The sequence below is a fragment of the Mustela nigripes genome, chromosome 1 (assembly GCF_022355385.1).
Source record: "Mustela nigripes isolate SB6536 chromosome 1, MUSNIG.SB6536, whole genome shotgun sequence".
Classification (NCBI taxonomy): domain Eukaryota; kingdom Metazoa; phylum Chordata; class Mammalia; order Carnivora; family Mustelidae; genus Mustela; species Mustela nigripes.
Genome location: NC_081557.1, coordinates 64,188,110 through 64,204,585, shown reverse-complemented (window position 1 = coordinate 64,204,585; position 16,476 = coordinate 64,188,110). Strand labels below are relative to the sequence as shown.

Here is a 16,476-nt window from a genome sequence, read left to right as displayed (position 1 = left end):
GTTTTCATTACTGCCTGCAGTGTCCCCATCCTCCAGTGCCCCCATCCCGCAGGGTCCTCGTTTTGCAGTGCCTCCATCCGGCAGTGCCCATGTCCTCCAGTGCCCGTGTCCTGCAGTGCCCCCATCCTGCAGGGGCCCTATCCTGCAGTGCCCCTGTCTTGCAGTGCAGGCTGCTGGGATAGCGCTTGCTTCTTGTAGTTCATGGTGGCCAGAACTCAGTAGCCGGGAGCTATTTCTAACACTGCCGTTGGTTGGTTTGGTGGTAGAGAGCCTCTAGAGGCAAGGCAATTCCTCTGAATCAGCTTCCCACGGTGGCCTAGAGTCCAGGGTTCTGGGGAGTTTTTTTGCACTTTGCTAGCAAAGCACCACGGTGCCTTCTCTGCTGTTTAGTAAGGCCCATGGTGCAAGGAAAATCCTTCACTGGCCACTTCATCTCACTCCTAGGGATGGTGACTGCTCCTTGGACCTGCTATAAAGGTTCTTGTTACCTTTAACTAGATAGTATCTTATTACTGCAATGCTACTATGACTAATCATTCTCTATATTAACTTTCCCTGCTTATGTTGCCATATGGTTTCTCTGTCTTAACTGGACCCTGACTGATAAATGTTATGTTCATGCAAATGAATTGCTCCACATCAGTGACCTGAACTCCAGCCCCAAACACCTTCAAAGGTGAGTGAAAAAATCAAGTGTTAGAAAATAGATACACAGTATGATTTTATTTACAATTTAAAAACCAAACAACCCCACACACACACATAAAGAATATAGCCACGTGTGGAATAATGATAAATAACAGAAAAGGTTCATGTAAGATTCAAGAAAGTGAGTATCTCTGGCAGAAGAGGAAGGCACACTCATCAGTGGTAGATGGGACATTCAGAGATATGGGTAACATTCCTTCCCTTAATCTGGTTATTTGTGGGAGGCAGATCTACAAATCTTCATTTCTTTATTATTTTTTACTGTACATACATTACATATACCCTTTGGTAGAAATAAGATATTTGATATTTTAAGAAAAGTAATTATCCTTTATAGCACAGAGTGATTATGTTTACCAGCAGTGTGATTAGACTAGTGTAGCTCAACTAGTTGGTTAAGATAGTGATCTCTCAGCCCTGGGTGACCAATAGGGCCAATTCCCTGTGCAGAATTAGCCTCGATTCCCCTCTACTGCCACACAAGAGTTTTAATACAGCAGATGTTTGCCTTAATTTTAACTCTTAGTTCAAATTCAGAATATCCTTCTATAATTATAGAATAAAAATTGTCCATCTTTCATTTTTGAGTCATAGGGAGAAGAATGCTAGTATGTGTGTGTGTGTGTGTGTTAACTTTATATTTTAGTTAATTTTTTAGAATATGCCTTTTATGATTCTTTCTGAGCGACAGACCACACCTAGTCAGTATGGGTTCTCTGAAGAACCACCTCAGGCCACTTCCCTCAGAGTCCCGGCTGCAGCCTGCACCGTAAAGGCTGCGATGGAGATTTGCCTCTTCACCTCTCCCCAGGCCTTGGACGGATCCACTCTGTTTTCAATATCAAACAGAGCATCATAAATCCCTGGGAATGATTCCCCTGCATACTTGTTGTGGCTGCTGGGAGCATAGATGACGTGCCTGTTGATAAAAACAGTTGGCTGTTTTTGGACAGTTGCTGTCCAAACGATACACACAAGAGAAAAACAGGAGCGCTCTACAAATCCTGGACTGCAGAATTCTAATCTCACGATTTGAACAAGTCACTTGTCAGCTAAACTGCCAAGTTTAATCATCTCCAAAGTCCAGTCTAGGAAGTATATGTTTTGACTTTAAACAGAGGACTTCACATTGTTCAGAGCAACAAAAATAGCATTAATAGTCTCAATAGCTTGTCACCTACTATATAGATTGTGCTTGTGATTAAATGATTTGCCTATAACTTTTCTATTCCTTAAAAATAAATGCTAGAGGGGTTCCTGGGTGGCTGAGTCGGTTAAGCCTCTGACTCTTGGTTTCAGCTCAGGTCATGATCTCAGGGTCTTGGGGTCCAGTCCGTCATCAGGCTCCCTGCTCAGTGGGGCGTCTGCTCCTCTGCCTCTCTCTCTCTCTCTCCTTCTGTTCCTCCCCACTTGCACATGCACGTGTATCCTCTCTCTCTCTCTAAAATACATAAATAAATCTTAAAAAAAAAAAAAACCTCTACAAAGTTGATACTAGCATTTCAAAGGTGAGGAAACTGAGATCTGAGAGATGAAGTGATTAGTCTCAATCTACATTGCAAGTAAGTACTGACTTTTCACTGTCCCACGTCACCCCCGGAAATGTAGCCCAGCGGTGATGATCAAAGTCCTATTTGTGACATGCTTACCTACTACTGTGTTTTTTTTCTCTTTAAAAAAGGAGACACACTAACATGTGAGAATGCCTAGCTTAAAGCATGAATAATCATGAAAAACAGCTTTGAAAGTGTAACACGATCTGGGTAGAAGGTGATATTTTATTGAAAGACATATGTCAGTCATGTCAAAGCACATGAAGGGAAGGGTAAGTTCCCAAGCAAAGAGGTGAAGAAGGAAAGAAGCACACTTGTGCTGCCACTGGGAGACAGTCACCATGTCTGGTGATTCCCTTACTCCTAATTCTGATCCTTTGATAATTCATAAACAAAAAGACAGGGCCATTTCTCACTAGTCACTGATAGAATCTATTCTCCAATTCTTAGCAAGATCGATCTAATGTTCATCACTGATGTTTATCAGAAATATTTAGAATTGTCAAAAATTAGAAAAAAAATCTGCACATTAGGAGAATGAGTATGTAAATACACATTTTATACATTTTACATATATTTATTATGTCTTATGTGTATACATACATAAAGACAAATATATATAAAATGAGAGGGGGCTAAAGTTATATAAACCAAATATAAACATGATTTTATAACTAACTGACAGAACTGGTTTTTTTTTATTTTCTACTTGTGACTTTGTTGATCTTCTAAGTTTCCAACAATGAACATATGTTCTTTTATAATAAGAAGTAAACAATATATTAAAAAGTATGCAGCAATCACATTACATTATATGAATAATATATCATTTCCTACATATATTTTGAAATTCCTATTTGCTTACAAGAAATCAACTATATTTTTTCCACAGTACAAAAAATAAGAAAAAAAATAATATAATCAAATGTCATATTTGTATCCTTACCTATAGAAAGGCCTGTCTGGTAATCCTAAAGGATCAATAAATGCTCGTTCCAAAAACATCAGTTGATCATTCATAATTCTCAATAATATGGGGCTAAGCAACAAAACAAATACAGTTGTCACTTCTTGAGAAAACATGCACCACACTGCAAACTGAAAATTCACAACAATATTAAATGTGTCTTAAATCTCTATGATATGCAAATTAAGAACAATAGTCTAACAGTTACCTTTTTAAAACCTTATAGAATACTATTCTGCTGAGGCTTATAAAACCACATGAAGTTATAGTGGTTGAAAAGGACAACAGTAATTCTTATTTATTTTGAAATAATAATTAATTGGCAATAGTTTTTAAATATAAGCAAGATTTTTTTTATCTTAGGAATCCTAATAATCTACTCAAAGCAGTCATTCGATATTGAATGGGACAGTCTATTAATGGTTAGTAGGGTTCCTGGAAAATTATGCATATTTACCAAATGATAGCCAATGTTTTATTATTATTTTACTATTATTAAAGCCAAATGTCCTAGTATATCATAATCCATTCCTATAAGGCACTTTGCCAGAGAGAGGAAAGATCATAGTTTTTAAAGACAGAAAATCAACTTTATGGTGTTTGGAATCTCCTTAAGATTTATTGCTTATTTTTGATATTTTTTTAACCCACACAAAAATTTGAAAAGAACTGTAAAGTGCAAGGGAAAAAAATCCCATGTTCAATCTAGGATGACAGGGTTATTATACTAATTGGTCTACTTTGAATTTTTCTCTATATTTCAAAGTGTTCACAATCTTAAATATTTTTTGTTTACTTCACATTTTATAGTAAATATCTTATATTTCCTTTATAGTCAACTCTTTCAATGCTTATGAAATGTTCAAATTAGTGGACATTTAATTTTTTAGTACTTTCTCTCCTCTTAGGTATTGATTGCTTTAAATTATTTGATATATTTTTAATAAACTTCCTATTTATTATTATTATTTTTTTATTTTTAAAGATTTTATTTATTTGACACAGAGAAAGCGCATAAGCAGAAGGAGAGGCAGAGGGAGGAGGAGAAACAGGCTCCCTTCTTAGCAGGGAGCCCCACCTGGGGCTTGAACCCAGGACCCTGAGATAATGACCTGAGCCAAAGGCAGATATTTAACTGACTGAGCCACCCAGGCATCTCTATTTATTTATTTGTTTGTTTGTTTATAGAAAGAACATGAGCTGGCAGAGGGGTGGGGGGAAGGACAGAGGGAGTAGGACAGAGAGAATCTTAAGCAGGCTCCATGCCTAACATGGAGCCTGATGTGGGGCTCCATCTCACGACCCTGAGATCATGACCTGAGCTGAAGTCAAGAGTCATATGTTTAACCAAGTGAGCCACCCAGGAGTCCCTTGAATTGTTTGGTGTTATAATTTGTATCTTTCTCTGAGAAACTCTTTTTCCTTTCCAAACTTGAAATTCTTTCCTGAAGAAAAGTTCTGAGAAATGGAAATACAATGGCAAAGTCTAAGAACTCTGTAAATAGCTCTTGAAACTTTAACAGTATTATTTATGCTTTTCAAAAAGGTTTTTTTTTTTTTTTCAAAAAGGTTTTTATTTTTTGTTTTTATTTTTTTTTTCCAAAAGGTTTTTAAAACAATTCACAACACTACCAGAAAAGAACAAGAGCATCTGCTCCAGGATGCCATCTGGTGCAATGGGTTCAACCACGTTTTAAATCATTATTAAGCTGAAACAAAAATAGTTATTTTGAAAATGGTATAACTTTTTTTTTACTTGTATTTTTTAATCAGTAGAGAATTTGAATGTTTTTTTTGTGTGTGTGTCTGTCTGTATAGGCAGTGTCTTCTTTTTGAGTTGTCTTGTCCATTGCCAACATTTTCAACTTTGTTCTTTTGTAGTTTCTTTTTAAAAAAAAATATTTTATTTATTTATCTATTTGACAGACAGAGAGCACAAGTAGGCAGAGAGGCAGGCAGAGAGAGGGAAGCAGGCTTCCCACTGAGCAGAGAGCCCAATGCCAGGCACAATCCCTGGACCCTGAAATCATGACCGGAGCTGAAGGCAGAGTCTTAACCCACTAAGCCACCCAGGTGCCCCTCTTTTGTATTTTCTTAACCAATTTTCAAAAAATATTTTTTATGATGTTCATATTACTCCCTTTCCATATTTGCTGGAAAAGAGGTTTCCCAGCCTTCTATCTTTGCTTTTGATGATTAACTTTCATATTCTGAACCATTTCAGCGTTTTCAAACCTGATTGCCTTTTCATTTCCCTGTTGCTTCTAAACTTAGAATTTCACTTCCAGGAAATTTCAACTTTTAATAAAGAATTTTTCTACAACCATTGCTTATGTTTGCATGCAATGTGAAGTGAAATTTAGAACTCCCTTTTTTATCAGTTGCTGAGAGCTTAAACAACATTACTGTTGAATATATTTTTCTTCCTCCATTAATTGTTGATATGTCCTTCATTACAAAATACCTATTTCTTACCCAAATGCATTATTATATGTCACTCATCTATTTCTGGACTGATTGCTCTTATCTTTCAATGTATTTTTGCATCAGTCCCCAAGGACTTCATATTTGTGTCATCATAATAGGCTTAATACACAGTCAATGTTTATTCTCAAAATTCTACTTTAAAAAAATTTCCCTAATATTGTCTCATTATTTTTCTCCCATCTGAAAGTTCTATTCCAATTATATTTATTTTGGTGATTTCACACAGAATTAATGCTAAATGCTTAATATTGGAAGAAAACTGACTTCTCAATACTTGTTCTAGAGAAAGAATTTTACCAGGTAGAAGTGGAAATGAGGAACTCTGGAGGTAATGACATTAAGAAGAGGAAGAAAAGAAAGTATGTTCTGGAAATAAGAGAAGTTGGTTGAAGTATGATGGATAGACACTGAAAGAACACGAGATGAGGCTAGAAAAAGCTGGGGTCACACAGTGGAGGGCCTTCAATGCTAAGGTGGGAATTTTGTAACTAAACAGCTATTATTAAGGAGCTGCTGGAATTTCTCAGCACACGGCTGCCACTCAGAAAGTTAGAGATGGGGGAGCCTGGGTGGCTCCGTGGGTTAAAGCCTCTACCTTCAGCTCAGGTCATGATTTCAGGGTCCTGGGATCAAGCCCCGCATCTGGCTCCCTGCTCAGCTTGGAGTCTGCTTGCCCCTCTCTCTCTGCCTGCCTCTCTGCCTACTTGTGATCTCTGTCAAATAAATAAACAAAATCTTAAAAAAAAAAAAAAGAAAGTTAGAGATGGGTCTTGCTGAGATATGGCAGCCCTGTACAGGATGCCTTAAGGTGGAGAGACAGAAAGGAACAAAACACTTCCCAAAGATATTTCAGCAACAAAGATGTCAATTAGTATCTCTTTCTCATTGTATCTGTTCTAGCCATAAGTTAAAAATGTGGAACATACTTGTTTTTGTCCAAGTCTTGAAGTCTCTCATTGAACTTAGAAGCAATTTCTGTAAAGTTCTTCACGGCAGAGAAAAGTGCATCTGAAATAGAAATCGGGGCTTAGGGGCATTGTCCTATGGCTTATGCAAAGGGGACAGTATGGGAAGCAGTTTGTTCTCTTCTGTACTTTACAAGGTTCTTATATTTATATATTACAAGAGGGGCATCAGTGAAATGGCAAATACATTTATAGATGTAAACAATGTATCTGATCTCACAGACTGGCAATAAGTAACACATGGACTAAGGTCGGTCACTACATTTTAAAGATTAATTGAAAGACAGAGATGTTTTGAGGGAGGAGGTATAGCTTACCAAAGGACACACGGTATGTGTTCATTTCTTGTGGATGTTTCATTGAAATATTGTAGATTTTGTCAGCATACTTTCTCAAAACAATAGCATAATCTCGACAGTCAAATGGGAGCACTATGGAATTGGCTAGTTCAAATACCATCCCTCCTCGAACCTGTGCCACAGCGAGGTGGTACTTAAAAGTTGGATCATAAAATTTTTCCACCAACTCATATGTTTCATAGACACTGTGATACAATGGATAGCTCCTGAATTTGCTTGTTGCCTAAAAAAGAAAAGGAAAATGAGCCACACAAAAGAACACAAAAAAACCAAACTATATCTCTTAAAAAATAGCTTATAATAAGATGCATAGTACCATATTTACTATTAATATTAGTAAAACTGTTTTGGCCAGTAATGAATAAAGAAATGTATTTAAGAACCTTAATAATACACTTACTAAAGGGTCATATTATATATATATATATATAATATATATATTATGCATAATTCATATTTTAATATGAAAATATATCCCAGATGTATAATTAAAAAATATATGTATACAACATAAATGATAGAATAAAATTATCTGGAAAGACCAAATGGTCTTGTCTTCAAGGATATAGGAGATGTGAAAACATTTCTGAAACAAAGACAAGATAATGTTGCATTTCAGTCTAAATAATTTAAGAAGATAGGGAATTGCTAGAGGCGATGGTATATGAGCATTATACAGCATTATATATGGTAGAGCTGCAAAATGCTAATGACTGAAATTCCACGAATGGATGATTTTCTGACAAGTAGCCCGTGGAAGTGAAGAGTCCCCCCAGTGAGGAGAAATGTAGTGGATCCAGAATCTCCCGAAGGAGAGAGAAGGAATGCTCAGATATATACCAGACACCAAGAACATAAACAAAAGGCCTGAGGCAAGGACTTTTCAAACTTTGAATTGCTGATTTATGTATTTTGTCTTATTTAGTTGTGGGTTTTTTTTAATGTTTTAAAAAAATTTAAAAAATTAAATTAAATTAAAAAAATTAATTTAAAAAGTTTAAAAAAAAATCTTTTTTTAGGGGCACCTGGGTGGCTCAGTGGTTTAAGCCTCTGCCTTCAGCTCAGGTCATGATCTCAGGGTCCTGGGATCAAGCCCCACATCGGGCTCTCTGCTCAGCAGGAAGCCTGCTTCCCCCTCTCTCTCTGCCTGCCTCTCTGCCTACTTGTGATCTCTATCAAATAAATAAATAAAAATATTTTTTAAAAAAATCTTTTTTTTAAATTGACATAAAAGAACACTTTATTTAGGGGGCGCCTGGGTGGCTCAGTGGGTTAAGCCGCTGCCTTCGGCTCAGGTCGTGGTCTCGGGGTCCTGGGATCGAGTCCCGCATCGGGCTCTCTCTGGGAGCCTGCTTCCTCCTCTCTCTCTCTGCCCACTTGTGATTTCTCTGTCAAATAAATAAAATCTTTAAAAAAAAAAAAAAAAAAAAAGAACACTTTATTTAGCAGTGTGTTGAAGAGGCTAGGATTCTAAAATTAGACAGCTGGAGTTTGAATCCAGCCCATAGGACCTATTACCAAATAACTTTAACTGGTTATTAACCCAAAGATTATTAGCTTTTCTTTAGTATTCTCGTGAGTAAAACATAATTAATATTAACATCTAGCCTCAACCCAAACCCATCTAACTCTGCCTAACTTCCTACCCCAGTGGCAGGATTAAAGATTTCCTGTCTGGAGAGAATAACTAGTCCAAGAGAAAAGATCGATAGATTCTATAGAGCTATAGTTGTTGCCTCCCCATAAAGCACTGAGAATAGGCATTTTTTTTTTTTTTTAAGATTTTTTATTTATTTATTTGACAGAGAGAGATCACAAGTAGGCAGAGAGGCAGGCAGAGAGAGAGGAGGAAGCAGGCTCCCTGCTGAGCAGAGAGCCCGATGTGGGACTCGATCCCAGGACCCTGAGATCATGACCTGAGCCGAAGACAGCGGCTTAACCCACTGAGCCACCCAGGCGCCCGAGAATAGGCATTCTTGATCACTCTTCTCTGAAGCTTCCCATTTGACAGCTGCCACCCTTGCATACATGGCTTCAGTCAGTTTCTCATGGACTAATTCCTAAGTAAGACAGGTGGCCAAAGATGACCAGGCACTTGAAAACAGCCTTGGACTTGAAAGATATAAACCAAAAACACAAACTAAAATAAAATCAACTTAAGAGTAAGGAGGTACTGCAAGGAGTGGAAGGAAACTTACAGTAATAATAATAATAATAATATAAAGATTTCAATAAAAAAGAATGACAGAGTTGAGAAAGATTTTTTTTTTAAGATTTTATTTATTTATTTGATGGGCAGAGGTCACAAGTAGGCAGAGAGGCAGGCAGAAAGAAAGGAAGGGAAGCAGGCTCCCTGCTGATCAGAGAGCCCAATGCAGGCCTCGATCTCAGGACCCTGAGATCATAACCTGAGCCAAAGGCAGAGGCTTTAACCCACTGAGCCACCCAGGTGCCCCAAAATATTTCTGATAGTAAAAAAACAAACAAAAAACAAAAAAAAAAACACAGATAAGAAACAAAAGATAAAAAATAAGCACATCAGAAAATAATCCCCAGATGTTAAACAACTAGTAATAGTTCAAAAAAGTCAAAAGATGGAAGAAGTGATCAAAGGGAAAAACATTCCCTCCAACTGCAGGATGTGGGTTTTCAGACCAAAAGACCCACTCTGTGCCTAGCCCAGTGTAAGGAAAAACAGTGTAACCAAGGCACACACACAACGAGGACCACATGAAAGATACCAGAATCTTCCTTTTTAAAAAGTCTCTTTTTCAAGAAGTTCCTGAAGGATGTGTTCCAAACATACTAAAGAGTAAACCAGAAAAGAAAGATAAAATATCCAGGAGAGAGAGGATGCAGAAGAGGAGAGAACTGAAGGTACTCTCAGACTTTTCAGTCAAAGAAAACTTCACAGGCAAGAGCTGTGTCACAGGGAAAGAGAACCACCAGAGAACCCAGATGAGCAGGAGAAGAAGAACCCAAGAGGGAAAAAGAAATCTGCCAGATCACCGATATGTTGGAATATACTAAAAAGTTTGTGGTGAGTTAGTTATGGACACATGGAGGGGAAAAAAAAAAGATAATCCACAAGTATGGTACAACAGTATATTGAGAAAATGCAATGAGGGAAAATATTTGAGAGCTGGGAGAAAAGTTGATATAGAAGCGCAAAAATGCCTATCTTCCCTAATGAGAAGTAAATGGAAGATACATCAAACTGAAAAAGAAATAAATGGCACCAGGAACACAGTATGTGTAAGCATGCATGTAGATATCAGAAGAAACCAATGAAAAAACTGAATAAATGTGAATGTGTTGAACAGAATCAGAGGTGGGACAAGCCCACAAGTAGAATAAAGGACCAGTGTTTTTCATCATACACACTTACAGAACTGTTATGAGCTTTTATGAACTATGTTCTTATGTTACTTTGGTAAACATAAATACTGTAAAATTGTCATTACCACCAGCATGAACAATGGTAGGGAAAAAATCATGAACTATTTATGTGTTCATTGTTCCTTGTGCCATAGAGCATAACTTTGACGTTTACTGACTGGAGATCAAATGGGATAAAAATCCAAATATTTCTAGTGTAAGTAACTGGGTGAAAGGAATGTCACCTAGAGAAACAGAAAATAGATTTAAAGGAATACAAGCAAGTAAGTTCTAAGGCTCAGGACGCCGGATGCGGGCGTTCCCCCGGGTGACAGTAGACCCATCTCAACCACTTCGGCTTCAATTCCTCTATTTCTTAAAGGCTTACGTTGCCTTTTATTAAAATTCAGAATTATTTGTTTAGCTAAAATATATTCATAAGCAATCTTCAAAAACATACTGACAGACTTACCCAGTTTTTAGTGTACCGTGCTCTGCCTGAAGCAATTCCAAGTCTTTGGAAGAACACCTCAAAGTCATTACCAGATCCCAGTTTGCTAATCCTTTTAGGGATAAAATAGATTACCTGAGTAGTTTCTTCAGTGACTAAAATGAAAGCTTAATTAAACTTCATTCTTGCTCTTATAATTTTTCTTTATAAAAATCATATCAGACAAACAACAACAAAAAATAATTGAGAGGAAAAATTGAGAGAAATAATTGATCACAAAGTATCTACTTCAATAAGACTATTTTGGGTAGTAGTGATCATTGTTCTTTTGGGTTCCTGGACCCAATTCCAACATGTGGAGGGGGATGTGTGGTGTTTCCCGTACCAGTGACAAGCAATCCTCTGGGACACCAGCTGGGTGTCCTCTGATTCAACTCAATTCTGACACTGAAAATAGCACAGATTCCACAGGTGAAGAGCTCAGTCCTACAGGACTGCCTATCCACCGATTTCAGAACCAACCACAAATCCAGATTGTCATCTGTGTTTCTGACTGACCGGCTGCAGATTGGAGATTCCCAAGTTATGTTCCTTGGGCTCAATTAATTTGCTAGAGCTGTTTCCAGAACCCAGAGAACAATTTTACTTTGTAGATCACCGGTTTATTATAAAAGGATGTAACTCAGGAACAGCCAGAAGGAGGAGGTGCAGAGGGCAATGTGTGGGGAAAGGGCACACAGCTGTCCACACCCTCCCCAGGTTCCCCACTCTGCTCTAAGTTCCATGTATCCCCCAACGTGGAAGCCCTCGGAACCCTGTCTTCTTGGGTTTGAATGCAGGCTTCATTACAAAGACACAATTGATTAAATAATTGGCTACTGAAGACTGATTCAACCTCTGCTTATGGGTGGGACTGAAAGTCCCAACCCTCTAATTATATGGGTGGTTCTCTTGGCCATCAGCCCCCATCCTTAGGTGGGGTCCAAGTGTCACCCTGCTAACATAACGAGAGATACCCTTGTCTCTTTCATCTCTTAGAACATTTTAAAGGTTTTAGGAGCTCTCTGTGCCACTTAAGGGGCTAAAGGTTGAATATATACTTCCTGTTATAAATTATAATATTATAATTGCATAGGTTAATTTTTTTAAAGATTCATTAAGTTGGAAAATATTTTCCCTCAACTTATTTTATCATCTGTATTTGTTATTCATGATAAAGTTAATAGAAGCAGAAATATTTTTAGATAATCCTGATGTAAATCCTACCTTAAAATTTTTTAAATTTTTAAAATTGTTCATACTCTTGATAGGTATATCATCTTATCTATAATCAATCTATGTCTCTGAGATATTTATTCCTTTAACCTTGCCTTGTGTGTGAAGACACACCCAATACTGAAATGATGCCTGTATTATTCTTAGAGAAACCAAAATATTTTTTGACTGTTTGATATTCAGAAAAAGGAAAACGTATCGAGTAACTTAGGTACAGAAATGCGAGGGGAACTTCTTTACAAATTATAACTTTGGACTTATGGAGCATGCTGTTTTGCCTTCTCAAAAAAGAACCATTTTTAGATGGCCTACAGATTTAACTTCAAAACACATGGCAATATTTTATTTGTGAACCAAAGCATCACCTTCCCTTTGAAAGAAAGCACACTTTCATTTTCAACCCAGTCCTACACTCTATCCAGTAGAAAGTCTTATTTGTTTACCTCGGCATGCCACTGAACTCCCGTGAAGGACTTTTTCCATTCCAGCTTTCATAAAGAGATTTGCCTTCAAAGCCTTCATCGGGGCTTTGGAGCTACAGATTAAAAGTGAAAAAAAAAAGAAAATACTTATAAATAAGATATTTTAAAATTTAAAAGTCCATTAACCAGGGAATAAATAACTAAACTATATTTAGCAAAATGCATGATACACAATTTGCACATTAGCTGTCATGAAGAATTGCAATAATGAGTTTCTGACAATAGAGGAAAATGTTCATGCTACTATATATAAATGTGACTATTATAAAAAATACATGAAGTAGGGCGCCTGGGTGGCTCAGTGGGTTAAGCCGCTGCCTTCGGCTCAGGTCATGATCTCAGGGTCCTGGGATCGAGTCCCGCATCGGGCTCTCTGCTCAGCAGGGAGCCTGCTTCCTCCTCTCTCTCTCTCTGCCTGCCTCTCTGTCTACTTGTGATCTCTCTCTGTCAAATAAATAAATAAAATCTTAAAAAAAAAAAAAAATACATGAAGTATATGGAAAAGCAGGCCATATTATTACCAAGCCACTTATGCAAATGAAAGGTCCTATTGTAAGACTTTTTGTCTATTTTTTCTGAATTGAGGGAGGCTGCTCTCAAAAACACGTTTCTTTCCTCTTCTAAAAAAGAAAATGAAAAAAAGCAAGGTGATTAAAAGAAGGTATTTCTTTTAATATTGCTTCTTGACAGTAAGGTTGCTAAAGTCATTAAAACATAATAAAACAAATGCATTAATTTTTATTTAATTAATTGTGTATTTATCGTAATTTTGTTAAATACTGGGCTTGAAATATATTTTCTGGTTTTACAGATGAGAAAACCAAGGAAAAAAATATGACCTATTATGGAGTTCTAGACCAATTCTTGAAATCTAGTGTATAAGATGTTACGCTGAAAACACTCACAAACTAAATTTTAATTAATGTTCCATCAACTACTCACAGGTCATACATTATATGGTATACAATTTTTTATTTTATATTTAATAAAAGTCCTATGTTCTACTTTTCAACAAATTCAATTTTTAAAACCTTTAGAGTACCTATGTCATTTAAGACTTTGTGCAAATGCCAGGGATACGACGCACAGTAAGACACATTACATACTCTGTAAGAGTGGGAACTGCAAGTAAAAAATGTGGAATTCAGTGTGCTAGGTGCAAAGGTCTACGGGAACATAAATGAATTTGCATAAGCACAAGGAGAGAGTCAGAACACAGGTTAACAGAAATTATGTTATTAACCTCTTAATTTGTAAAATATGAATAAATAAGTCAACAAAAGAATTTCACTCAAGCTTAGAAGTTGACACCAAATTTTTATATAAGGGACAGCACTGCTCCATTTATGCTAAAAAATGCACATTCAGAACCATGTAGAAATATAGTACTAAAGTTTCCATTTATCAATCAAATCTAAAATGCTATTAATCACTCTCCCCAAACAAAATAGAACAAAACCAACCCCCAAACTGTCAACCATCATGTAATTTCAGAGCTGACCTAGAAGGTGGTGTTTTTGCAATTGTCCCTGGGGGCCACCAAACCAGCCTGAAAAAGAATATAACTGCTGAGCTTCCTTAGCATTTACCTTAAATTACATGAATGGTGCACATTCTCAAAAAAACACTGTCACAGATACATGGTCTCACCTAGCCTCTGCCCCAAACCAACCAGACCCTGGAGTCAGCGGTTGGTGTTTCCACACATACTCCTTCTCAGTCACTTGAAACTTTAACTCTTCCTGTGTCCTGGGCTAATTGATATCAGCACATGAAGGAGTATAAATCAGTTTTAAAGTTAAGGAGTGAAATCACAGGACCAAGTCCCAGTTCAGCCACTGCACGAGTTGTGTGACTCAGGGGCTAATGGTTTTTGATCTTAGTTTTCTCAATTTCTAATGGGGATGGCAGACACAATGCTACCCCAAGGCTGCTCAGGGTAGTTGGGAGAAATGGGGTAACATGTGTAAACCGTTTATTAGATGTAATGTTCTCTGGAGTTTAGTAGATGTAATATTTGCTATGCAAGAGAAAGGACATAATAATCGTACCTCAAGAAAGCATCATTTGTAGAACTCAAACTTTCTAAAATTATACATAATTATTTTTACCTCCTTTGTTAGGTTGTATACCAAGCTGTACATCAGTGGGGTACAGTCAACTCTCAGAGTATAGTTCCCTTAAAGATAAAGAGAGAGAGTTTTTTTTTTTAATTTCATTTACTTTATTCTTTCATTCAAAGATAAATCCTAACTCTTTAGCCAAAAGGATCTTTTAAAACCTAAGTCCAATAAAACTCTCCAACTTATTATTTAATAAAGGTATCATGCTCATCACAGCCCTCATTTCCAAGCATGAAACAACCCCCACAGCTGCTCCAGATCTTCACCTCCCACTCTGTCTACTCTGTTGCTCAGGGGCTTTGCACATACAGTTCCCTCGGCCTGGAACAGTGTTCTGCACTGATCTGCATGACTCTAGTCTACTGTCATGTTTTCTGAGCGTTTCCTCCAAACATCCTACCTAGAGGAGCATACTTTCTTCTCTTTATCCTAGCCACTCTTTTTTTTTTTTTTTTCTGATGGTGCCTTATTTTTCTCGTTGGTTATCTCTCAAATATGCTAAATATTTGCCTTTTTCTTTTCCATCTTCCCACCAGACTAGAAGTTCCATGGGAGCAGGTGTTCTCTTTTATTGTGGCCCTATCCCCAGGGCTTAGCACAGAGTCCTAGCCTTTAGCATTGACCCAATAAATATTTGTTGTTAAAACGCATCTATGGGGGTGCCTCGGTGGCTCAGTCAGTAAAGTGTCCCACTCTTGATTTCGGCTCAGGTCATGGTCTCAGGGTCCTGAAATCAATACCTGCATCGGGCTGCATGCTCAGCTTGGAGTCTGCTTGAGATTCTCTCTCTCCCTCTCCCCTAGCCTCTCCCCGCAGCTTAGATGTGTGCACACGCACATGCTCTCTTTCTCTCAAATACAATAAACAAAATCTTTTTAAAAAATGTATTTGTAAGGCAGATACTCTCCAGCTACTTCTTAATAAAGAACAGAGACAATGTTCCCATTCCTCAGGAATTCTGACTGATGAGTTTGAGAATCACGTGAACAGCCAGGAGAGGTGCCCCCAAGAAGCTGTGGGAGCACAGGGAGGGGACGCTAAAGCAGGTTGGGGGCCTGGGGAAGGGGAGGTTAAGACAACTTCAACAAGGATCAGCCCGCACAAATACCCAGAAATAAAAATGTACACGATGTACTCAGAGAATGGCCAGCAGTTCTTATCTCAAAACTTCAGATCCATGTCTGGGGACAGAAAAAGTTGAGGTTTTAACAGTAAGTAGACACCCCAGCGGAACTGTTCATAGAACCTGAAAGGCTGGTTCTAAAATCCAACTGGAAGAATACATATGTACAGATTTTAGCCACTGCCATTTTAATTTTTTTTTTAATTTTTCATTTTTTTTTAAAGATTTTATTTATTTATTTGACAGAGAGAAATCACAAGTAGATGGAGAGGCAGGCAGAGAGAGAGAGAGAGGGAAGCAGGCTCTCTGCTGAGCAGAGAGCCCGATGCGGGACTCGATCCCAGGACCCTGAGATCATGACCCGAGCCGAAGGCAGGGGCTTAACCCACTGAGCCACCCAGGCGCCCTAATTTTTCATTTTTAAAATATTTTATTTATTTGTCAGAAAGAGACAGAGAGAGAACACAAGCACAGGGAAAGGCAAGCAGAGAGGGAAGCAGACTCCCTGCTGAGCAAGGATCCTGATGGGACACGATCCCAGAACCCTGGGATCATGACCCAAGCTGAAGGCACATGCTCAATGGACAGAGCCACCCAGGCATCCC

At 37.8% G+C, this 16,476-nt stretch overlaps 1 protein-coding gene across 4 annotated transcripts in view; it reads right to left on the bottom strand.

Moving 5' to 3' along the window:
* Positions 1 to 704: 704 nt before the first annotated feature.
* The window catches only part of FOLH1 (folate hydrolase 1), a 61,542-nt gene continuing 45,770 nt past the window's right edge, over positions 705 to 16,476 (bottom strand). For 2 of the 4 annotated variants that reach the window (XM_059412459.1, XM_059412450.1), the window contains 7 exons: positions 14,737 to 14,804; positions 12,587 to 12,678; positions 10,890 to 10,980; positions 6,998 to 7,262; positions 6,642 to 6,723; positions 3,208 to 3,300; positions 705 to 1,627 (listed from right to left, as the gene is read on the bottom strand). In XM_059412459.1, coding sequence (XP_059268442.1) covers positions 1,438 to 1,627; positions 3,208 to 3,300; positions 6,642 to 6,723; positions 6,998 to 7,262; positions 10,890 to 10,980; positions 12,587 to 12,678; positions 14,737 to 14,804 — 881 coding nt within the window. In that variant the 3' untranslated portion in view covers positions 705 to 1,437. Of the gene's footprint in view, positions 1,628 to 3,207; positions 3,360 to 6,641; positions 6,724 to 6,997; positions 7,263 to 10,889; positions 10,981 to 12,586; positions 12,679 to 14,736; positions 14,805 to 16,476 lie in introns of those variants that run through there. The other 2 variants (XM_059412467.1, XM_059412477.1) reach the window with 2 other exon arrangements.